Genomic DNA, 26264 nt, shown 5'->3' with positions numbered 1-26264 from the left:
GCCAAACCAAAGTCACCAAATCACTCCTTCACCAAATATCTGCAATGTGCAATTACAGAAACAGAAAGAATAAACAAAACAGCATAAAGTGTCATGGTTTGCTGACCTTTATGACATTTCTTCCCCCTCTGACAAACCTGGAGCCAGTAAGGCAGTTGGCCTGTTGTACCAGGGATTGAACCCAAGGCTTATACATGCTAGACAAGTCCTGTACAGCCGAGTCCTCTACCAGCCTTGCAGTGGATTTTTAAATTAAGCTTGTGTAACTGCTCTAATGGTAAGTTGAATGCTAATTACTATTTTTGCTGTCTTGGAGACTGAACCCATAGCCTTGCATGTGCCAGGCAAGTGCTCTACCACTGAAGTACAATCTTAGCCCCTAAATAATGGTGGATTTAGACATTAAGTGATTCCATTTAAGCAATTGTGGTGATCAGGCAAGAATTATTCTTTTTCCTCACAAAACATAGCCTAGTTATTACTAGGTGGTTCTAGAAGAACTTCATTTACTGAGACTATCACTATTAAGTCAGCTTGGATGGGCAGGATCTATGCCCTTCAAGATGGTGACCCATTATAAATTGAAAAATGCTAAGAGTTTCATGAAATAGTGAATGGAGATAATACGTTGAGTAAAACAGTATTCAGGTTAGTTACTGCTGATGGCTACAATGTGTGCTAATGAGAAGAATCTGAAGCTGTGGTAGTACAGCTTTATCAGCAAGTAATACTGATGAATTATTTTTTGTTTTGTTTTGTTTTTGTGGTATTGGGGTTTTAACTCAAGGACCAGTGCTTGTTCAGCTTAGCTTGCTTGCTTGGTGTTCTACCACACTAGCCATGCCAACAGAATGGGGGTTTGCTGGTCATTTGGAGATAGCTAATTGGAGCCTTTTTTTCTTTGCCACAGGTGTCCTTGAACCATCCTCTGGATCTCAGCTTCCTGGGTAGCTAGGATTACAGGCATGAACAGCTGGTGACCAGCTGATTGTTTATGTATTAAGGAAAAAATATTACTGAAAAAAACAAGTGACAATGGCTTAGACCTATGTTAGTTGCTGAGGAGGCTGAGGTTTGGGAGTATCAGCTCCAAATCAGTCTGGGCAGACCAAATTTTGAAACAGTTTCCTGCAATTATCCTGAAAAGAAAAAAATGAAACTAGACATGGTTCAAGGTACCAGCCATAAGAAAGAGTAAATGGGAGCTTGAGGATTGACCTCAAGCCTAGCACACACACACACACACACACACACACACACACACACACACACACACACACACACTTACACACGGTGCCTTCAACATGTTGATAAATTGTAGAATTAAAAACATGTGCGAGGGGCCAGGAGTTTGGCCTAGTGGTTAAAGTGCTTGCCTAGCATGCACGAAGACCCGGGTTCCATTCCTCGGTACCACATACATAGAAAAAAGTCGGAAGTGGTGCTGAGGCTCAAGTGGTAGAGCTCTAGCCTTGAGAAAGTCCAAGGACAGTGCTCAGGCCCTGAGCTCAAGCCCAGGACTGGTTAAAAAACAAACAAAAAAAAAATAAACAAAAATATGTGCGATTGAGGGGGAGGGAAATGGGTACCAAGACATGTGAAAGGGTATCAATGTATGTGAATTAATGCACCTTCTATCTGGCAAATATCATGTAACCCTTTTACTAATTACAATAAAAAATAAAAAAAAATATGTGCGACTGGGAGTTGCAGTATAGTTCAGTGATAAAATATGTTTTTAGCATGTGCGACTTGTGCAAGGGGAAAATAAAAATGTATTGACAATTTTGGGAATTTTATGGGCCTCAAGGTCCTGTTCCAGGACTGACACACGCATACATAAAAAGCCAATTACTTACCTTAACTCTTCAAGCTTTGATTCCTGTTTTCAAAATATCCTCAATCAACCTTTTTTTTCCAGTGCTGTGGCTTGAACCAAACCTAGTGCCTTGTATATGACAGCATGCAACCCTGTGAGTAATGAACTTAGCCCTCAATCTTTCACTTTTTCTAACACTATTAATATACCATTCACAATTTACCAGGCTAAACTGTGTAATTTAATGCTTCTGAGAATAGTCACAGAATGATGGAATTATGGTTCTATTACCATAATCAAGTTAGAGCATTTGTATTATCCTGAGAAGAAACCTGTGTGCATTGGCTGTCATTCCTTATTTCTATCCCACATCTCCCATTTCATATAACCTCTACATACTTTCTGTCTCTATGGATTTGCCTGTTCCGGACATTCCGTATGAATGGAACCATACATGGTCTTTACAGAGTGGCTTTTTGTACTTGTCATAAAATGTGTAAGTCTCACCTTGCAGAACTTATTAATACATCATTTATTTTCTTTGCTTGATAGTAGTCCATTGTATACATGCTATTACTCATCCATTTCATCAACTGATAGACATTGGGTTGGTTTTATTTCTTTGACTATCATTAATAATGCTGCTGAGAGCACTTACATACAGATTCTTATTTACATTTTTCCAATTTCTGAAGTGAGAATGGTGTGCCACGTGATAACTCTTATGTTAAACCTTTGCAGAAGTGACAGACTGTTTTCCAAATGACTCTACCATTTTATATTCCTATAAGCATCAGTAGAAAAGGGTACATTATCACCAGCAATTACTATGTATCTTTTTTGTTATAGCCATCCTAGGGATTTGAAGATAAAAAAAAAGGCCTGCCCATTCTGAGGCTTGAACTCAGTGCCTGGATGTTGTCCCTAAGGTTAAAGAGCCAACTGCTGTGCCTGGCTTTTTAGTGGATTTTAAATGTAATTTTGATTTGCATTATGCTTATAGCTGATGATATTAACCATCTTTTTAAGAAATATTTGAGACATGGACTGTGGCCTCAAACTCTGCCTTAGCCACTAATGTGCTGATATTATAGAAGTTCACCATCATACTTGGTTTGTTGAACAGCTTTAATGTAGTTATTGGCCACTTGTTATCTTTTATAAGAGAAATGCCTGTGGACACATAGAAAATGGTGCAAAAGCCAGAAAGAAGAATAAAATTAGGGCATTTGCTGGAAAATTAATGAAATTGGAAAGTACCATACTAAGCAAAATAAGCCAGACTGAGAAAGCTTCCTTTTCCTGAATGTTATATGCTTAGAACCATATGGTGTGTAAACTTTTCAAATTAGCTTCTTTCTTTTTCAAATTATGGTTCCTTGCCCAAAAAAATACATAAGTCCCCACCTTTTCACATTTTGATAGCTTACTTATTTTTATTGCTGAAAAATTACATTGCATAGATATACCACAGCTTATTCACTCATCTATCAAAGGACATCTTGGTTGCTTCTAAATGTTGGCAATTATGAATGAGTGGCTATAAACAACAGAGTGAAGAGTTTCCAGCTCATTTATATAAATGAGTGCAATTGGTGTATTATACAGTTAAGAGTGTGTATACTTTTGTAAGGAACTGTCCAAATGTCTCCCATCTCACTAGGTATGTGATTTGCAAAACACTTCTTATTTTGTGGATTATGCTTTTAATTTCATGTTGATGTCCTTTGAAGCAAAACTTTTGTATTTTGAAGAAATGCAATTAATTTTTTCTTTTGTTTTTGTCGGTTAAGTATTTTTTTAAAAAAAGAGTTTTCATAGCCCATGATCAATGTTTATTATTAAAGTTCTTCAAATAATTTTATAGTTTGAATTCTCTGGCCATTTGAAAAAAATTTTTTTAAAGGGAAGACCATTTCTTACTTTATTTATAATAGTACTAGTGTTTGAACTCAGGTCTTCATGCTTCCTAGGCAAGTGCTCTAGAATTATGATTCAATTATGATTCTTCTGCTATGGAATTATTTATTTTGTCAGTCCTCAGGCTTGAACTCAGGGACAGAACACTGTCCTTTGGCTTACTTAAAGCTAGCACTCTACCACTTGAGCCACAGCACCACTTCCGGCTTTTTCTGGGTATGTTTTACTGAGGAATCAAACCTGGGTCTTCATGCATGCTAGAAACTCCTGACTTCTAAAATTAGTTTTCATATATATATGAGTTCATTATTTCTCATGACACTATCTTGCTCTCCTAACAACATTTGTTGGAAGACTCCTCTCCCCATTGAATTGTCATGATATGCTTGTTAAAATAAATTGATCATAAGTCAGATGTTGTTGGTTCACACCTATTACCCTCACTTCTCAGGAGGCTGAGATCTGAGTAATGCATTTTGGAGCCAGTCCAAGCAGACAAAATCTTGAGAGGCCTGTTACCAATTAACCAGCAAAAAGCTGGAACTGGAGTCATGGCTCAAGTGGTAGAGTACCAACTAGGAGTTAAAAAGCTGAGTGAGAGTGTGTAGCCCCAAATTAAAGCCCCCAGTAAGAGCACACACACACATACAAAAATTGACCATAAAAGTGAGAGTTTATTTGTTCACTCAGTTCCATTTCATTGATGTACAATTTTTGTCCTCATGCCGATAACATATTATCTTATTGCAGTTCTGTCTTCAACTTTGTTCCAGTTTTTTTGTTGTTGTTTTAGTTTTTTTTTTGTGGTGCTAGTTCTGGGTCTTGAAGTCAGGGCCTGAGCATTGTCCTTGGACACTGTTTGCTCAAGGCTAGCACTCTGCCACTTTAGCCACAGCACCACTTCTAGCTTTTCCTGAGAGTGTGGTACCAAAGAATCGAGCCCAGGGCTTTGTGCATGCAAGACAACACTCTACCACTAGGCTACGCTCCAAGTCCTGTTTCCTTTTTTTTTTTTTTTTTTTGAGATAGTTTTGCCTACTCCAGATTCCTTGTATTTCCATATTTTTTTTTTCTGTTTGGTCAGTTGTGGGGCTTAAACTCTGGGCCTCTGTGCTGTCTCTGAGCTCTTTAGCTCAAGCTATTACAATAACACTTGAGCCACAGCAACACTTCCTCCATTGAATTTTAAGACTGGCCTGTCTAATTCTGTAAAGAATTAGCTATGGTTTTGATAGGGATTGTATTATTTATAGACTAATTGGAGAGTATTGCCATCTTAATCATAAATTTTCTGAACTACAACATGATCTTCCTTCATTTATTTAAACAAATAGACTGTGGTTTTCAGAACTTCAAAATAATATTTATGCCCAATTATTTCATTGTTTTTGATGCTAAATGAAGATCATTTTAGCATATGTTACTTGTACAAGGCATTTCATTGTAATATTCCTATAAATACAAATAATCTTCTCTGTTCAAATTACATCCTCTGCTCCCTTTTAAGACAAGATTTAATGGGTTTCATTATGTTATTTTTATATACACATATGAAGGATATGGATTATATTCACCGGCCTTTACTTGCTTTCTTCTTTCCCGCATTCTACTGGTTTTCACCCTCAAACAGTTCCATTTTATACTCATTCATTATTTTTTAAGGTATAGATTCTGTATATGAGGAAAGAACATGTGATGTTTAGCTTTCTCAGTCTGGCTTATTTTGCTTAGTATGGTACTTTCCAATTTCATTAATTTTTCCAGCAAATGCCCTAATTTTATTCTTCTTTCTGGCTTTTGCACCATTTTCGATGTGTCCCACATTATCTTTCCAGTCATCCATTGATGGGTACCTATCCTAATTCCCATTATTTGGCTATGATGAATAGTGTTTCCCTCTATTGATTGCTTCTTTTGCTTTATAGGATATTTCCAACTTACTGCAATCCCATTTATTATTGTTTTTACTTCCTGAGATATTGATTCATTCAGAAAGTCTTGTCTATACCTAGATCGTGAAGCATTTTCCTTACGTTTTTCTCTGGCAATTTTAAGGTTTCTGATCTTTGAGTAAGGCTTTTGATCCATTTTTTGAGTTTATTTTTCTACATGATGATAGGGATATAGTTTTAGTCTTTTATGTTGATATCCAGTTTTCCTTATATCTCTTGTTAAAGAGGCTGCTTTATCCCAATATGTTTTTGGCACCTTTCTTATATAAGAATCAGATGGCAATAGCTCTCTGTGCTTATTTTTAGATTGTCTGTTCTATTCCATTAGTGTGTATGTTATATTTTTTGTAGTGATACCATGCCAGTTTTGTTATTGTGATATAATATGATGTCTGCTATTGCAGTACCTTCAGAATTGCTCATTCAACTCATTATTACTTGGCTTTTCAGGGTGTGTGTGTGTGTGTGTGTGTGTGTGTGTGTTTCCACATGAATTTTAAGATTAAAAAAATTCTGAAAGAGTATCTTGGAATTTGGTTGGCAGTAGTAAAGAAAAATTCTGCCAGTCTATAAACATCTTGTAATGTTTTCTGCAATTTTTCCTGTCAGTGCCTTACAATTTTCATTATGGAGGTCTTAGACATCTTTGGCCAAGTTTATGCCTATGCATATATTTTGTTGAGGGTACTATACATAGGATATAGGATTGCTTTTGGGGGGTTGGTTGGGTTCATGGGACTTGAACTCTGTGCCTAGGCACTGTCCCTGAGCAATTCAGCTCAAAGCTACTGCCCTATCCTAGAGCCTGGGTGTTGTCCCTCAGCTCTTTAGCTCAAGGCCACCACCCTACCCTTGAGCCTCAGCCCCACTTCCCATTTTCGAGTGATTAATTGGACATAAGAGTGTCTGGGCTTTGTAGTGCCTGAGCTGGCTTTGAACCTTGATCCTCAGATCTCAGCCTCCTGAGTAGCTAAGATTGCAGGCATGAACCACTGCACCCAGTTAGGATTGCTATTTTTTTTTAAATTTTTTGCAAGTTAATTGTCATGTATAGAAAAGCTATATTGTGTGGTACAACCTTATGATTAACTCTAGAAGTTTTCATGGATCCTGTCTTATCTTTCTGAGTGCTGAGACTACAGGTGTGTTTAATACACCTAGATCTAGATCATTCTACCCGTGGTGTTTCTTGGGTTTGAGTTCAGGACTTCATGCTTCTTGGCAGGTACTCTACCCATTGAGCCATGTTACCAGCTCATTTACTTTGGTTATTTCTGAGATAGAGTGACACTTCTTGCCCACACAGGTATGGATCACAATCTTTCTTCCTTACACTTAGCACCATAGATGTGTGCTATCCTGTCCAGTTGTTTTTCTATAGAAATGTGGGAAGTCTCATGACCATTTTTCCAGGGCTGGCTCCTCTCCATATCAGCCTTTCAAGTAGCCAGGATTATGGGAATGACCCACTGTACCATACTTGGTCACTTTCATTTTCTTACCTACTATACCTGTCTAGATCATCTAGTACAATGTTGAGTGGATGTCTTTGCCTTACTCTTCATCTAAGCAAACAACATTCTTTCACTATTAAGTATAATGTGTTTGTTCTGGGATTTTTGTAGGTGCCCTTTGCTAGGAGTTGGGAAGAAGAGAGACAGCAAGAAAGCAATGAAAAAATTGATTTTAGTGAATCTCTCACTGAGGATCCTATGCTTTGTCTTTTGGAACAATCTCCTGGTAAAGTTTAAACCCATTGGCTGTCCAAGTTATTCAAGAACTGAGCCAGCCCATGTTATGCAGCACTAGGCTTTAAAATAGAAACAGACTTACTATGTTGGAAAATAAAGTTGTACTTTTTTCTCAAATTGGGAGCCAAGACTCATAATAATTATGTTTATTAATCTCTAAATGTTTTCCTATCAGGTCACTAAAACTTAAAACTAACAATAGGCAAATGTAATAACAATTTCTAGTAGTGTGCTCATTTTGGATGCCATGCCTGGTCAAAGTTAATCAGTAATGTTATAGTGAATACATTTTTTTCATGCGTGTAAGAGTATTACCTTTTATTACACATAGGTATGACACGATACATTATGGATTATATTACATACATATACACTTGTATACTTGAAAGTAAGGGAATTGAGTATGGTGTCTCACTTTGGCTTTTTGTTTCTATGAAAACAGCTTCTCTTTGTGTAATACTGCATGTTGCCTAAATGTTGAATACAGAATTCCAAATGGGAAACATCACTGTAATGAAGGATAGAAGAATAAATATAGTGAATACATTTTAAAATATGTAAACATTTTCTGGAGTTGACATAGATTTTTTAGAAAGTTACCTGCGGATAGAAGAGGGTGCTTTTAATAATAATGTGCTTATGGAAAAAGACAATTTAATTTTACACTGACATGAATTATATTTTTACCATGAAAAGGCTTTTGAAAAGCTGACTGAATATTTGAATCTTGAAAACTTTACACACTCAAGAGAACATTTTTCCTTGGTATAAATTAAAATTATACTTTATTTCTAGGCCTGTTGTGTAATCAGAAGCAGCATTTCATGAAAAATGTGAACGTACATTATGATTTTTCTAGCAAGCTAATTACTACTCTACATTTTATTTTTAAGGTTCATCTAAAGTCTTGAATTTGTCCACAGAATTTGAAAGAAATAATTAATCATTTTGCATCTTTTCAAAACTTTGCTAAGAGAAGCATATATTATCATAGCTATTTGATGCTTCATTTCTCTTTTTTAAAAACTGAATCATTGTAAATCATGTTCTCTTCAAAACATTGGATTTTAATCATGGCTAAACATTAAAGTGGGTTACTTTAAAAAAACAACAACAACAACAACAACACATGCAGGTCCTTGGCTCCACATGGGGTGAATTTGATCCTGGAATTAAAAAGAAAAGAAAAAAATCATCTCCAGTAAAACAATTGCTCAAATTGGAAAATACTGGGAAATTAGTCATCCTACAATGTGGAAGAAACAGGCTTCTTGAATAGAGGTACTCTTTTCCTCCTTGATAAAGGTTATTTGAGGAGAAGCAAAGCTTCTTGCTCTTGCAAGACACTTATTATCGCCTCTTTTCTACTACACATTCTTAGCCTTTGGCTGAAATTATTCCCTTGGAGATGATTGGCACCTCTGATCACTCAATTCAGTGTGCTATTCATGTCTATTATAGCTCCTTCTTTCTATTCTTCCTACTTTCTTTGTCAGAACATCAGAATTTCTTTCCCTGGACTGGAGGCATGGCTCAAGTGGTAGAGCACTGACTGAGCAAAAAGAACTGCTTTTCTTATTCACCATCTCTTCCTTTTGTCCTCTAGGTTTAGGAATTGAAGAAAAATCATTCTGTTCTTAGCTCTTTTCTCTTGAGTATATAGATTTACTATTTAATATACTTTTTAAACAGATATTCTATGTAGTCAGAACTTGTTATACTTGAGCATAGTGGTACATACCTGTAATCCAAGCTGCTAGGGAGGAGAAGACAGTAATATCATGGCTGAGGCCGGTAAAATTTTGAGACTTATACAAATAAGCAAACAAAAGCCAAAGGGCTAGATGTGTATGTGTCTCAAGTGATAGAATACGCGCCTAGCAAGTACCACTTCTTGAATTCAAAACCTCAATATTGCAAAGAAATTAACAAAAACAAAAAAAATCTGCTATCATGACTAAGCACATTCTTCTCAGGAATCTCCGACCTATCTGGGGTAACAGGAAAGAGATAACATTTTTTTAAATTTTTCTTGTTTACCTCTTGAGTCCTAACATAAGAGACTAGGATATAATATCAAATATCAAGACAAAGTCACAGAAATTAACTTTGATGAGGGTTTGTATTTCCTGCATTTATAGACTGAAAATTCCACAAAGAACTCCCCTTCATATCCCCGTTATTTAGAATACTTTTATTAAAACAAATACTAAATGATAAAAAATGAGCAGTAATGTATCAGCAATAGAATGCATTTTTAAGAGCTTCTCACTTCAGTCTCTCATACTATATTAAACCATATGCCAAAATGGGTAAGCATGGGGGTGCAAAGAAATTGATTACAGAACTTTGACCTGTGTGTTTGCCTGAGTTTGGTTGATATTCTGTAATGGGGAGTTTCTCCCCACAAAACCTGGAAAAGTTCTGGGTGAATCTGGATACTTTAAAGATGAAGCTGTTGGCATTCCAACTTCCACCAAGCCTCAATATTCTATAAATTAATACAATACACTTTAACCACATCCCAGTTCCAAAAGAAATAGACAGTGATCTGAGTAGAAAGGAATGCTGTGTCTATAAGGAGTCTAGAAGAAAGGGAGTTAAAGTGAAAGAAATTTATATCATGTCATTACATCTGCTTGGGAAGATAGTGGATGGATTGATTGATTGATTGCCAGACAGAAACACTATTGCCTCTTTTTTTTTTTTTATGGGACATGAACTCTGCCCGGGCGCTGTCCCTGAGCTTTTCAGCTCAAGGCTACCCCTGGGCCTGGGCATTGTCCCTGAATTCTTCAGCTCAAGGCTACTTGCCCTACCCTTGAGCCAAGCCCCACTTCCTGTTTTCTAGAGGCAAACTGGAGATAAGAGTCTCAGGGTCCTTTGTGCCTTTGCTGGATTTGAACCTTGATCCTCAGACCTCAGCCTCCTGAGTAGCTAGGAATACAGGTGTGAGCCATCGTGCCCGGCTTACTACTACCTCTTAACTAACTCTTTCTGTTTGCCTGTCTCCAGGCTCTGATTCTGTGATCAATAAACACGAGTATAAGATTATATTCTAGCTTCCAACATAGATTTTGTACAGGCATTACAAATGTGAACTCTAAAAATAGGAACTCTATAGTTGAAATTGACAGTTGTGTCTCATTTTAAATGGTGTTACATGAATCTGTGGCATTAACATGTATTAGTTGTCATAATCTGTGGCATTAACATGTATTAGTTGTCCCAAACTCAGCTACCTCTGAATGCCCTGACAAAATAAGTCTGTTTTTGGACCTGTCGAACTAGAAGAATGCAGTGACAGGATATAGGACTCTGCAAACAGCTGCTTGTTTTCCTATTTTTATTTCTCAAATACTGATTTATATCTCTAACTTTTCTTGTTGGTATTATTGAGGTTTGAACTCAGGAGTTAATACTTGCTAAACAGGTGCTTGCTTTCTTTAGCCACACCTCCAGTTTTTCTTCAGGAGGGCGCTCTGGTTATTTTTGAGATAAGGTCTTGGTTTCTTTTCCCGATCTCTCTGGGTTAGACTGGACTGCAATCCTTTATTTATGTTTCCCATGTGGCTGACATGATAGAAATGAACCACTGCACCCAGCAATTGACTGAGACAAGATTTTGTGAAGTTTTTTGCATATGCTGAACTTGAACCATGGTCTTCCCCATGTTGCCCCCACCCTAAGTACCTAAGGATCACAAGCATGAACCACCATGTCTGACTTCTGACTCTAACTTACTGAGTTTCACTCATTTGGGTATCTTCACTTATATCCCAGATCTATCTCAAATTCATTTTTTTTGCCAGTCCTGGGGGTTGAATTCAGTGCCTGAGTACTGTCCTTGTGCTTTCTCAAGGCTAGAGCTCTACCACTTAAGCCATAGTGCCATTTCCAGCTTTTTCTATGTATGTGGTACTGAGGAATCAAACCCAGGTCTTTGTGCAAGCTAGGCAAGCACTCTACCACTAGGCCAAACTTCCGGGCCTCAAATTCATTTCTTTTAAAAGATTTATTATTATGGAGTAGTTGTACAAAAGGGTTACAATTCTCTAAGGCAGGTTATGAGTATAATGCTTCTTGATCAATGTCACCCCTTTCTTTGTTCTGCCCCTATTTCCTCCTTTCCACCACTATGCTTATTACATAATTCATTTTTTTATATACTGACTGAAGTTGTTCACCCTTTATCCGTCCATTCATGGGCCTCACCTTTGTCCTCCCTCGAAATCATTTGTGAATGCAAATTAGTCACCTTAAACTTCAGTCTTCTTGCCTCATTCCTCTCACTGTTGGCATAGAGGAAGGCAGATTTCATTATGTCACTCTCTTACTTGAGGCTCAACACTGATAGAATCCTCAGACTGCCATTTGGAGCCACCAGTGTATGACCTCAATCTGTCTCCTTAGTTTTATCTACTACTTTTCTTTTACAGATTCTTTGCAGTTCCCACAAATTGGGTTACTTGTTCTTTGAATAGTTTTTGAACTTGTCTACCTTTGTACTTCTTATAGTTCGAGGAAGATCTATCTCCTATACACTGTCTCACATAACAGCTGTGCCAGGCACCTCTCTCTCTCTCTCTCTCTCTCTCTCTCTCTCTCTCTCTCTCTCTCTCTCTCTCTCTCTCTCTCTCTCTCTCTCTCTGTCTCCTTTTAAGGATTTATTTTTGGTGGTACTCAGATTTGAACTTAGGGCCACACCCTTGTTAGGCAGGCCCTTTACCACTAAGCCGTTACCTTCAAGCCTTTTGTGTGTTGGTTATTTTTGAAATAGAGTCTCACTTCCTGCCCAGGTACATGCCTGAAGCACAACTCACCGAGTTTATATTTCCTGTTATTGCTGGGATGACCGGTGTGCACTCCTGCACCCAGCTTCCCTCTGTTAGCTGGAGTCCTGTGGACTTCATGGCTGCTGCTGGCCTGAAACTCCAATCCTTCCCATCTCAGCTTCTATTGTGCCCAGAAACTTGAAGCCCCCCTGATAGCCAGAGACCAAAGATCAGTCCAAATGGCAATGAGTCGTTTATTGACGAGCTCGAGCACGGGTCTCTGCGCACTGATAGTCGAGTGCAGACCAGAGGCCCCGAGCACAAGATTACAGTCCCTTTTATACATTTTTTTGGTAGGGGGAAGGCCCCAGCAAGTAATATTAACAAATCAATACGCCACGCGGGAAATTTATACTATAATTCTATTAAATGATTGGTGCAATACAAAGCAGGAAAGGGGTCGTGGCTAATTACTGGTCAGTCTAGCTGGCTGTCATTTTAGGAGGATGGTGTTATGCCAGATATGAGTCTAGGGGGATCTCCATGGTAACAGACTTGTGATTGGTTGACATCTGCCCTAGTTTGCTGGCCCTTACAAGTCCGACCTTGTAGGTAGCAGATGGCTACTATCTCTAGCTCCCGGCTTGGAATGTGTATACTCCCTGCTAGAGTGTAGCGCAGTCTGGGAACCAAGGACAAATGGGTGGTTGTAGATTAGCCACAAGGACAGCAGTTGCATTTCTCAGGATTTTAGCAAGCAGATATACAGAAGCAGAAAGGCAAGTTAAGGAAATACAAGTATAACCATCCAAATGAATACAAGTATGAAAATACAAATGGCTAATATAGGTTTATAGAAAATATGTAGATATTTTCTATGCTCCTCACTTCCTGGTTACCATGGCAGAGGTAGTAATAGTTTAGAATGACAGGCATCTGCCACTATGTACACCCATGGGTTACAAGAAGGATCTTTTGAACTTTTTTTTCTGTGGACTGGCCTTAAACTGATAGCCTCCCGTTCTCAGCCTCCCAAGTAATTAGAATTACAGGTATGAGCCACTGGTACATGGCTTGTTTCAGGCATTTTCTGTTTGTCTCTTCAGTTCCTTTTTCCCTGAACCTCACAGGAATGGATGCATCAGCAATTCCCAGGGTAAGGGTGAGGCAGAAAGGAGGTCACAGGGAGTGAAATGAGGCCTGTAAAGTACTTATTACCTAATCCCTCCTATTATTCCTCAAAAGAAGCTCATTTATTCCCCTACATGGTTGGCTCTTCGTACAATCCTGTTTTACATTGTTGGAAACTGCTCCTTTCTGGAGGTTCAGCCCTGGGTCACTAGTTATCTCTGTGATTTCCTTACAAGTTAACCACATTTTTGTGGTGGAGCAGCACATTATGAAGTGGAGTGTAGGTGGAGGGAGTGAGGCTCACCTCATGGCCACAAAGGATGAGAAAGGGTCTGGGAACTTGCTGTCTGCTTCTAGGCCATGATCCCCGTGACTTTCTCAAGTGTTCATCTCTTTTCATGAAATGATGTCATTAAATCTGGGCTAACCTTTACTCCCTTTGGGAGGACATTTAAGATCAACAGCAGCCTATCTGTGCTTTGGCTCATTCATAGGAGGTGTGTGTTGGGGGAGGGGTTAGGTGCGACTTCCATATGTAGAACAAGGCTGGTGAATTCGTGGACCTGGTAGGGCAGCAGAAAGAAGTGGGGAGGATGTGATTGTCAAATCAAGTATGGTAATTCTACTCTCAATGGCCACTGCAGGACTTTATAGAAATGGTATTTATATATATAAATGGTATTTATAGAAATGAACTAAAAATGGAAGCAATGGGTGTTTTTCTTCCTTTGTAGTGGATTGCTATACCTTTTGTCTTTTCTGAAGTTTTCTGTTTTGGGGTGGAGCAGGGAAATGATGGGACAAAGTATGAACAAATGCAGCAGTGATACTTACTAGACACTAGGTTGAAAATGAAATGATAGGCTGGGAACATGGCCTAGTGCTAGAGTGCTTGCCTAGCATGCACAAAGCCCCAGGTTCAATTCCTTCATACCACATACATAGAAAAAGCCAGAAGTGTTGCAGAGGCTCAGGTGGTAGAGTGCTAGCCTTGAGCAATGCCCAAGAACAGTGCTCAGGCCCTGAGTCTAAGCCCCAGGAATGGCAAAAAAAAAAAAAAGAAAGAAAATGAAACTATATCATTTGTGGGGAGAGGGGAAACAGAGGAGCAGATAGTGCACCTGTTAGTGGTCAAGGGCTAGAGAAAGCAAGGAAAGGGGTGACATTGTACAAAAATAAATATACACATTATTTGACTTATGTAACTGTAACCCCTCTGTATATCACCACACATACAAAAAAAGAGTGATGGCCTAAATGCAAAAGTTGTGGGCAAATCTAACTATAGCTTTCTGTATAGGCTTTTTTTTTTTTCAGGAAGGAAGAGAGGGAATGTCTTTATATTTCCCACTCTAAACCTTTCTCTTACTTTTCATTTTGTGTAGTACCACCAAGTCCTAAGTCCTCTTTTATGGGTTCTTGAGTTCTTCCTAGCACTTTATAAAAATTTTTCATTTACCAAAATATAGAAAAATTTACCAAACATATAATGTTCTTATGTGTCTCAAACCCAATTTTGCTCATTATACATATTTTATATTAGGAAGTTACAATTGTAACAATAGTTAATAACATCAAATTAACATATAGTAATGACCAATATTAACATATTAATGTCAATATTAACACATAAGCAGTATTAATATTGACCCACTATTAATATATTAATATATTTAATATTATAATATATAGTATATAATAACAATTATTATTATTTGATAATACTGTGGGGTTAAAATCACAGTCTTGCACCTGTTTGGCTGGCAAATGCCACTGAGTCATATTTCTAGCCCTTGGTGTATTATTTGTTAGTGATTAAAATTCATACTTTATTTCAATGATTTTTATTTTAAAAATTTTCCTTTCCCCACTGTGTGCCTAGAACAATTTTTACATCATTTGAATGTCTTTTATTTTTCTTTAAAATTATATTTAAGTAGTTGTATAAAGAAGTTGCCATTTAACAAAGCAGTTTATGAATACAATGTATCTTGATTGATGGTAAAAATCATTTGGCTTGGCTTTCATCTTTGTGATTGTTGTTCTTAATGTACTATGGGAACCTAATTCTTTTCTCTTCTTTTCCCCTATGGTTTATCTCATGTCACTGTAAATGAATGTAGTATCTGGCATACTGTATATACACATATTTGTTTAGTTGAAAAAGGAAGGTAAGGGAAAGGAGGTGGTGGGGGAAGAGAAAGTGGAAGGAAAAACATGGGAAGGAGTAACAATGTTCAAGAAGTAATGTACCCACTACCTGATGAATGTAACTGTAACCTCTCTGTACATCACCCTGACAATAAATTTTTTTAAAGGAGATATCTGAGATGAGAAGGGTAAAATCTATGAATACATGAGGAATATAGTTCAGCAGTGGTAAATCAATGCTTGACTTAAAAAGAAATCATTTGGGGGCCGTGAGTTTAGAAAAAAGCTGGAAGTGGTGCTGTGGCTCAAGTGGCAGACCACTAGCCTTGAGAAAAAAACCCAAGGACAGTGCTCAGGCCCTGAGTTCAAGCCCCAGGACTGACAAAAAACTATTTGGCTACCAATTTCTTTCTTGCTTTCTTTCTATTTTTTTTCTTTTTTTGCTACCAATTTCTTTGGCAGAATATGGGGATAGAGTTACAGACTCCTTGGCTCATGAAAAATCAAGAAGCTCAGATTCTAAAAGGAGGATAGAAACCATTTCCAAGACAAACTAATGATGATAAATGTAACAAATCCATACTTAAATCTTTGGTTTATGTTCTATTTAAGTAAGTATAGCAATCTGTCCTTCTTTTACTTTGAAGCATTTCTAAAGTATATGCCCTGATTTTCTCAAAATTATTTTAGGAAAATTCAAATTATACAATTTTGTTTCCATCAGTTCTGATTTTAATTTGATGTAAGCTTTGAGAATAAAACTACTAATTATTTAATGTAAACCATTCATATTGTATGAAAAGAGAGTTATATAATTTGTGCAAGATAATGCAATTTGGGCCGAGAGTTTGGCCTAGTGGTTAAAGTGCTTGCCTAGCATGCATGAAGACCCGGGTTCGATTCCTCGGTACCACATACATAGAAAAAAGCCAGAAGTGGTGCTGAGGCTCAAGTGGTAGAGCTCTAGCCTTGAGAAAGTCCAAGGACAGTGCTCAGGCCCTGAGCTCAAGCCCAGGACTGGCAAATAAAAAACAAAAAAAAACAAAAAAAAAAGATAATGCAATTTGTTGTTTATTAGGCCTGTCGTTTGGCCTAGTGGTAGAGTGCTTGCCTGGCATGCGTGAAGATCCAGGTTCAATTCCTCAGTACCACATTGATAGAAAAAGCCTGAAGTGGCAGGCTCTGAGTTCAAGACCCAGGCCTGGCAAAAAATAATTTATTATTTTTAATAGTGTACAAAGGAGTGTCATTTAACAAACTAGTTTATGAATACAATGCATTCTGATCAATGTCATCCTTTTAATATTCTCCCTCATTCCTCTCAATCTAACTTTTCCCTCACTTTTCTTAATTTTGTAGGATATACATGAATTCTTGATTGTATTCTCCCCCTACTTCAAGTAGCAGAGTTCTTATGTATGACACAGCTTTAAATTTTTACTCAAATGATCATTTCACTGTGGACTGCAGTCAAAACAGTTAGCTGATCAGAAGACTAATTGTAACTGTATGGTGCTGTGCTATGTATGGTTGATACAAATTATTAGTATGATCTAGCTCTCAAATACCACCAAATCCTATATAAGAGAAGACACGACTAAGGGTGCTAAAAGACAATATGTAATCAAAGTCAAAATTGGATAGAACTAATGATGAAAAAAATTAATAGAAATTAATAGAAACGTATTATATTACAGTAGTACTAACTGTGCTTGAAAGCATATTATGTGAGGGATTTGATATAGGTTAGTTTTTCTAACTTAAATGCATAAGTAAGCAAAAAAATAAGCAAATGATACATCAAATTTATGGTGGATAAAAAAATGTTAAGGCCCTTAAGGAAGGTAAAGATTAGCAACTGATGTAACAATCAGAGAACTCTTTGTGGGAAGAGAAGGATTTGAGACAGAATATTTATGACTGCTGGGATTGGGAAGGGCAAAATGGTTATAAACTATTGCAACCCAGACATGAACAATAGTTTAATGAAAATTTGAATTCTTTGTATGTTAAAATGTGATTTCAGTGACATTCAAATGAAGGCCATTAAACGTGTTTATGCGTTTCTGGAATAAATTGCTTTTAAATGAAAGCTAATACAACTCAAATTTACACGAGATATAGATGAATTAAGCAGGGACATAGGAATCTAGATTTTTCTTCTGCAAAAGTGGTGCTATTTCCCTCTGGAGCTTCTCTCATAGCAGCTGATCCTAATGCAATACTGTTTTCTCAGTAACTCACTGTTATCCTGAATAAGTGTCAAAAGACCTGCTTGGTTTTTAACAGTTTTCTCTAAATCAGTCATCTAACATCTTAAATCATTAATTCATTTTCCAAAAATGGGATCACCAAGAACTGCCTTTCCAACAGTAGGTGTGAATCTGAATTTACACTATTTTATTTGATAATGATATTTTATGACATTGGAAGAAAGAAGGAAAAAGAATTGTGGTGATTACAGCTCAGTGGGGATCCTATGCAGTTATTTTTAGAAATAAATTGTATGAAGTTCTCTGCAGTACTCATCTGGGTGATTGTCCGTGATTCTAATAGGCACTATCGTATCTTTCCTGGAGTGATGATAATGATGTGATATGATGATAGCTAGAAAATATGATTAATTGAATGGTTTGTTCATATGTATTGAATCATCTTTCATCAACAGGCTGGACTTTAGTAATGTATTTTTCTGTTGTTTAGAGCATTATTGGAAACTTGTTATTTGGATTAATTTGATTGATACAGTAAGTATAAAAATTGATTGCTTGATACTTGCATCTGAATTAATTACATTAATGAAGAATGATGCTAAACTTCTAATGAAGACAGAGAATTTGAGTGGCAACTCTGTTGTGTTATATAAGCAATGAAGCCTATGTGGTAATTTAAAAATAGCACAATAAAACTACAGTACTACTTCATTTTTCCTTTTATTTAGCAATGATCAGAACAGATGGATTATTAAAATAAAGATAATTTATTTTGTAGGCAAAGAGCTTCTTCCATTCACTTCCAAGTCCCTATTTTTTTCTGGCTTATATGTATGAAATTATGGGTTTGGATAAATATTATAAGTGAATTATTCATATTCAAATAACAGCTTTTAATAACTCCCAGTAAAGGTTCAAACTTTGCAAAGGATTAACCTTCTTAGCAAAATATGTGATTCCTCCCAGAAAACATAAAAAATAGTTTTCTATAAAAAACTATACCTTGACTATACGGTCTTATTAAAATCTGGGTTACTGAGTATGTTATTTATTATTGCAGAACAAGTCACTGAATACTTTGTGGTTTAAAAAAGCATATATTTATTACTGCACTGTTTCTAGTGGTCAGGGACCTGGGCACAATCTCACAATATTTTCCTTCATTATCTCTTACATGCTTCCATCAAGTTGTCTGGCAGAGCTAGTATTTCACTTAAAATCTCACGTGAGAGGCCAGGGGTGTAGACAAGTGGGAGAATGTTTGCTTAGTATTCATGAAACTCTGGGTTTAAGTCCACAGTACCACATACACAGAAAAAGCCAAAGGAGTGCTGTGGCTTAGGAGGCCGAGCACTAGCTTTGAGCAAAAAGTGTCCAAGGACAGTGTCCAGGCCCTGAGTTCAAGCCCCAGGAGTGGCAAAAAAAAAAAACCTCACCTGATTCTAACCTCATATGATTATTGACAGAATTCAATTCTTTGTAGGCTATTAGATTGTGGGCCTCAGTTTTTTGTTTGCTGACTATGAACTATTCCTTGTCACCTGGGCTTTTCCAAAGGTCTGTTTGCAACACAGCAACTTGTGTCAGGAAAGTTAGCTGATGATCTAACAAGACAGAAGTTATAGTTTTATATATATAGTGAACCCCCAAAAGACATCTTGTTACCTTTGTTTTATTGTATTGTTTAGAAACAAGTTCCAAGTCCTACTCACTCTTGGGAGTGGGAGGGGACTATTGTAAGGGTTAAAAATATAGGGCTGGCATTTGTAAGGAAATGGAAAGACTTGAAAAAAATTAATATTAAGTGAAGTAAGCCAGACTCAAAGGAACATAGGCTCCATGGTTTCCCTCATTGGTAAAAATCAGTATACACTTAGGACTCTCCTAGGACAGGATTACAATAGCGCAAAACCTAGATACATAAGGCCATACATGATGAGGCTAAATGAAAGGACCTCCAGGATATGAAAACAAGAGCTTTACATCATGTGATTGTTGTTCTTAATGTACTATGTTATTTCTCTTCTGTATTGTTGCCCTTTGGTTAATCTCATACTGTTACTGTGTCTGACTTTGTTACCTGGTATATTGTATATACATTTATTTGTTTATTTGAAATAGGAAAGGGAAGGGGAGAAAACAAGTTGAGGGGAGGAGGTGTGAGGAGGAAAATGGGGACAAAATATGAGAAAGGGGTATCAATGTGTGAGAAGTAATGCACCTTCTATCTGGCAAATATAACTGTAATCCATCTATTAATTACAATAAAAAATAACATCTTTAAAAATATATAGGGCTGGGCTGGCAGTGTTGCCTAGTGTTGCCTAGCCCTTAGGTTTGATTCCTTGGTACCACATACAGAGAAAAAGCCAGAAGCAGTGCTGTGGCTCAAGTGGCAGAGTTCTAGCCTTGAAAATGCTCAAGGACAGAGCCCTGAGTATTCAAGCCCCATGACTGTCTTAAGAGTCTGTGGGACATAGATGCTTGACATATGGCATAATTAAGGAAAAAATCTTACTCAGGGCTGTGGATGTGGGTCAGTTATAAGAGTGCTTGCTTAGTGTGCTGAAGGTCCTGAGCTTGTTCTCACAAGCATCACAAAGCAAAGCAGCAAAATTCTTAACATATTAGGAGGATTTTTGAGTGCAAGTCCTACCTGTACTACGTAGTAAGATCCTGTCTCAACAAACCAAACAATAATCAAATAAAAACGAAAACAAAAATCTCTAGATGCTCAATAACAAATTATGCTTCATTAACTTAGAAACATAATGAAAGTGACATCAAAAGAAGTTTTCAAAATGAGGAAATTAGGAAACAGGATTTAAGTCTCTTGTAGCTGCTTCTAGGAATGTGGAGCTTTATTATCTCCGCCATTTCATGGTTAATTTACATGGTTGTTCATTTGGAGATTAGTTTTGGGGCTTTCACTTTTTTTAAATGATAGAATCCCACTGATTTGCCTGAGTTAGCTTTAAAGCAAGATCCTCCCCTCTCTACCTCCCAAGAAGCTGGATTGATTGTGCCAGACTACGGTACCATTTAAAATTATTTTATTTTATTTTTTATTGTTGAAGTGAAATATAGAGGGGTTACACTTACATTCACCAGGTAGTAGGTACATTACTTCTCACACATTGAAACTCCTTCTCATGTTTTTCTCCCCATTTCTCTCCCCCACCCCTCCCAATGATCTTGTTTTCCCCCATTTCCTTTCCTATTTCAAATAAATAAACGTATATACAATATACCAGGCAACAAAGTCAGACACAGTAACAATATGAGATTAACCAAGGGGCAAAAAAGAAAAGAGAAATAACATAGGACATTAAGAACAATAATCACACAAGATAAACCTCTTGATTCCATATCTTGGAGATCCTTTCATTTAGTCTCATCTTATATGACCGTTATGTACCTAGGTATCCAGCTATTGTAATCCTCTGCTAGGAGAGTCCTAGGTGTGTACTAATTATTACCATGGAGCCTATGCTCCTTTGGGTCTGGCTTTCTTCACTTAACATGATTTTTCCCAAGGCTTTCCATTTCCTTACAAATGGGGCAGTGTCAGGGCCAGGATTTGGCCTAGTGGTAAAGTGCTTGTCTAGCACACATGAAGACCTGGTTGGATTCCTTGGTACCACATACATAGAAAAAAGCCAGAAGTGGTGCTGAGGCTCAAGTGATAGAACTCTAGCCTTGAGAAAGTCCAAGAACATTGCTCAGGCCCTGAGCTCAAACCCAGGACTGGCAAAAAAAAAAAAATGGGGCAGTGTCATTCTTTCTGATGGCAGCATAGAATTCCATTGTGTATAAGTACCACATCTTCTTGATCCAATCATCTACTGGAGGGGCCTTTGGGTTGGTTCCATATCTTTCCTATGGTATGGTACCATTTTTGGACACAGCGAAATGTCTTAAAAAAAAAACCCCAAAAGTGTGTGTGTGTGTGTGTGTGTGTGTGTGTGTGTGTGTGTGTGTGTGTGTGTGTGTGTGTGTGTGAGAGAGAGAGAGAGAGAGAGAGAGAGAGAGAGAGAGAGAGACTTGTGGCTCACATACCTGTAGGAGGCTGAGATTTTTGAATCATCATTCAAAGCCAGCCCAGGCAGGAAAATCTGTAAGACTTTTATCTGCAATTAACCACCAGAAAACTGGAAGTGGCACTGTGGCTCAAAGTGGTAAAGTGCTTGAGTGATAAAAAGCACAGGCACAGTATCCTGGTTCTGAATTTGGGACCTAGAACTGGCATCAGACAAAACAAAAGAAAAAAAACCTAGTCAAATAATCAGGATTCTTTTAGATATTTACTCTTATATGATGCATTATTTCCCAGCAAAGAAGTATATGTAATTACTGTTAGATCACGGGACTTTGGCCAATGATGGGAACATGAAAGAATTCACCCAAAGTCAGGGGATTAGGCAAATCAGCAAAGGTTTGTTCAGTTTCGTGGGAAGAAAAGGAGCAGACATCTAGTCAGTGCCGGCCTTCAGTGGGGTTCGGCCTGGGGTTTATTAGCATTGACGATGTAGAAGATGTAGCTATGAAATTTGCTTGGTAGAACAATGTCACCCCTTTGAACATTCTCATCCTCCCCCACCCCTTTGACGAACTCGAGCATTTCGACGTCTGAGGTTAGTTATGAACACGCATTTCAAAACTTTGTCTAAGTCCCGGTTTTGTTCCTAACAAGAGGAGCTTGGCCGTGTGCTCAGTGATAGCCTGGTTAGCTAAAATTAACAAAGCAAAACAAAAGCAAACAATTGTTCTGTCCTCTCTGGGGCTTCCTGTGAGCATAAAAGGAGATATGCTAAGTGGGGAAAAAAAAAGCGATGCAAATACCTGGCAGCACACTGGACAAGCTGGACAGAGACAGATTGGCTTCCTGGACTGAGTTAACCCAAGCCAGGCCGGTTGCTAAGGGCAGGAAGCCGCGCGTTGCTACGTGACGTCACTCGCCCGCGCCCGCGCGCGCCGTTTCCCGGCAGGGCTCGGGAGGGAGCTCGGCGCCATGGGAGCTTGGCGTCGCTTTTTGCCCCTTGGTGGGATGATGCGTTGGGGTGATGGTGGGGCCACTGTCCCGCGTGGCAGAAGCGGAATGTGGGCAGCTCGGCGCCAGGTCCGTAGTGCTGCCGAGCAGGAGGAGCGGCGGGAGGGTGTTGCTGGAAGGCCGGGCTGCAGGTCCCCGAGCACGGGCTCAGGCCCGGGACTGGGCTCAGTCCCTCATGGGCCCGGGTCCACGCTGAGTCCCCTGCGGCCTCCAGTGCTCCACTTTCTCGCTTTCCCGAGTGTAGGACCACAGTGGGGCTGCCGGGGTAGTTGGAACATGGGTGTTCACATCCTAATCTTGGTTGTGGGTTTTGTAATCTATGCCATGAAGGGAAGGAGAACTCGGAGAGGATCGAGACAAGCAACTTTCCATGTTAGAGAAACCAACGCATTCCTTTGTGATGTGCAATTTAAGCAATGCGTCTTTTCAATTAGGATCAGTAACAATAGGTAAAACGGCTCTTTCATGGCAGAGTTAGAAAAGAAAGGCCCTGAAATACTGATTTTTTCTTAAAAAAATAATTTACAGCTTAATACTGGAAGAAGGCTTATTTAAAATGATTATCTTGTTTAATTTATTTCTAAAGTTATCTGGCGCTGAGAGTGACACCCTAGAACAAAGAAGAGCAGAAATCATGTCCCGAGGACTTCCAAAACAGAAACCTATAGAAGGTGTTAAACAAGTTATAGTTGTGGCTTCTGGAAAGGGTGGAGTTGGAAAGTCTACGACAGCAGGTATTAGAGGATATTAATTATGATCCTGATTTGTTAACCATTTAGCTAATGCACATTATTCATTTGTCGTTTTTCTTTGTAAGCGTAGTATTTGTGATATTTGGAGATAAAATAAGGAACCAGATTGCTTCTCAAAGTAGGTGGTCACGTTGTCCGGAAGTATTACAGTTTATTTAAATGAGAAGATGATAATTTTTCATAGGCTGGTTTTGCAAATTAAGCAAACTAATCACTCCAGTGTCTACTTCATAGTAACTGCTCAGAGAACCGGTTTCTGTGAAAACAAACAGAACAACAACAACAAAAACAAAAACTTCGTAACTTGAATACTCCATTTTTTCCAATCTTTATTAATATGCACATAGCTATATTGTTATTTACAGTGAGATTGTTGATGTTGCTGTGACCTTTTTTGCATTTAGCCATAATTAATTTTCACTGTATGCCAAGTCAACAAAACGTCATTTGAAATTTTACACTGCCATCTATAATCGTATCTTTTATTTAATGAACTAATTCCTTTTTGGTGGCACTTATTTATTTAAATTTGTCATTAAAAAGCTGATTTTAGAGCCCATAATAAGAAGTGCCATCAGAAATGGAAATGTTAACAGCCAAGATTAATAATTACTTACAAAAACTTCCTTAGGAACATTTCTCAAAACATTATTCTAGTATAATGTATAAGAGAAACTTCCAGTTCTGTTCATTAGAAATAACTTATTTTATTCAACTTCACTGACAAATACTGTGTTTATTCAAGTTGTATAACTGATGTCATTAAATATGTATGTTGTGAAATGATTTCCACAATCATCTCTTCACCTAGTTGCTTTTTTTTGTGTATGTGATGAGAATACTTCACAGTACTATCTTAATGATTTTCAAATGTAGAATACAGTATTATTAGCTGTCTTTATGCTGTATGTTACTTACTCATAACTGCATGCTTCTACTTTGGCTTTTATTTTACATTTGAACTTATTTAATTTGGGATCACAAAGCAGTCACATCTTATAATGACCTCATACTGAATTTTAAGCATTTTAGTATGAATGCTTGCTAATCCAGGTCATATTGAAAGCAGTCTTTTTAGCAGTTAATTAAAAAATTATTGGGACTGGGAGTTTGGCCCAGTGGTAGAGTGTTTGCCTAGTAAGCATGAAGACCCGGGTTCGAGTCCCTTGATACCTCATACACAGACAAAGCTGGAAGTGGTTCTGCAGCTCAAATGGTACAACTCCAGCCTTGAGGAATCTCAGCGACAGTGCCCAGGCCCTGAGTTCAAACCCCAGAAAAGCAAAAGAAAAAAAAAATCATATTCTAGAATTAAAGACTAAGACCTGAATTGTAAACCCTTAGGAAAGTAAAAGAAGTTCATTAAGAACAAATCACTAGTGATTTTTTTTTTTTTGTAAGTTCTGGGGCTTGAACTTAAGGCCTGAACATTATCCTTGGGCTTTCCTCAAGGCTAGAGCTCTACCACTTGAGCCACAGCACCACTTCCTGGCTTTTTTTCAGTGTATGCGGTACTGAGGAATCAAACCCAAAGCTTCGTGCATGTTAGCCAAGCACTCTACCACTAGGCCACATTCCCAGCCCTGTAGAATATGCCTCTTTAAAAAAATAAAAGTAAAACTCCACAGTTCATTGATCTGTTTTTAGTGGTATGAACCTTTTTACGTGAATTGGGATTACTTGGAGTAGATAAAGATGGGAAATGTTTTGATGATCATGGCCATAAGTTCTTTAGGTTTTGTGCAATATAATTTGTTATCTGTACACTAGTCCTTTTTAAAAACTAATTGTTCATTGCTTTTAGCTAGAAGATAAACTGTTGCCATGGAATGGTAAAGCATTTAAATAGGAAATATATAAGAAAGTGTACAGATTATGATATAGAGTAGGTGCTTTGGTAATTGACCCTCACTATTTTTGTCAGTACATATTATGCTATGTATTTCTTGTGTTCAGTTTTATTGATAAATGGTTTAAATGAATGTAGAAACTAATTTTAAGATGGACTGTTCTCTAACAGTTTAAAAGTTAGATTATGCTTCATTATATATTCATATTTATTTTGTGATTTATAGGAATGACTTTTATCAGGTTCCATGCCCTAGAGTAAACACTTTACGTGTAGTGCTTTATTTAAACTTTAAAATAGTTATGAAGAAGGGATTATATTTATTTTACAGAGGTAGAAATGATTGAGAAGTAAAATTACCTCTTTACTTTTATGTGCAGTAGAAGGTAGAGGAGTTGGAATTTGATTTAGGTTAGCCAGGGCTTGAACTTCAGCCCTTATACTCACTTTTGGCTTATTTTCCGACATTTGGCATGGTACAACTTGAAACATGCCTCCAGTTCTGGTTTCTGCTCGCCAACTGGAGATAAGGGTTTCATGGATGTGTCTGCACTGACTAGCTTCAAACCTGATTTCAGCCTCCTGAGTAGCTAGGAGCACAGTCATGGCCACCCAGTGCCCTGCTAAACTGATGTCCTTTACTGCTTTTTTTTTTTCTTGTCTCCCTCTTCTCCTCCTGATCAATAGTGTTCTTAAGTACTTTAAAGGAAATAACTCCAACATAATTTATAGCTCTGCTAAGGAAATGTGATTCATAGTAAGAGGATCTACTTAATCATTCTTGGAAATAGATTAGGATCAATCATTCTCAGGTAAAGCATATCACTCACATTTAAAAAAACACTGATGTTTGAACAGAATTGCAAGATATTATAAAATTTAAAATGTGAATTTTAGGGCA

General features: G+C 37.7%; 1 protein-coding gene and 1 long non-coding RNA gene across 5 annotated transcripts in view; both read left to right on the top strand.

The window, feature by feature from the left end:
• Window positions 1–250: 250 nt before the first annotated feature.
• LOC150055242 (uncharacterized) lies at window positions 251–7448 on the top strand. Its single transcript, XR_016537633.1, has 3 exons — window positions 251–277; window positions 1922–1973; window positions 7317–7448. It is a non-coding gene; the product is annotated as an uncharacterized LOC150055242 (long non-coding RNA).
• A 15265-nt stretch (window positions 7449–22713) lies between these two features.
• Nubpl (NUBP iron-sulfur cluster assembly factor, mitochondrial) overlaps window positions 22714–26264 on the top strand; it is a 217367-nt gene continuing 213816 nt past the window's right edge. For all 4 annotated transcript variants that reach the window (XM_090345207.1, XM_090345206.1, XM_090345204.1 and 1 more), the window contains exons 1-2: window positions 22714–22831; window positions 23349–23496. In XM_090345207.1, the coding sequence (XP_090201333.1) occupies window positions 22724–22831; window positions 23349–23496 (256 nt within the window). In that variant the 5' untranslated portion in view covers window positions 22714–22723. The remainder of the gene's footprint in view (window positions 22832–23348; window positions 23497–26264) is intronic.

Source organism: Megascapheus bottae, chromosome 14 (genome assembly GCF_031878675.1).
Source record: "Megascapheus bottae isolate mThoBot1 chromosome 14, mThoBot2.hap1, whole genome shotgun sequence".
Taxonomy (NCBI): Eukaryota; Metazoa; Chordata; class Mammalia; order Rodentia; family Geomyidae; genus Megascapheus; species Megascapheus bottae.
Note: the sequence above shows the minus strand (reverse complement) of the source record. Positions and strands in the feature narration are given on the sequence as shown.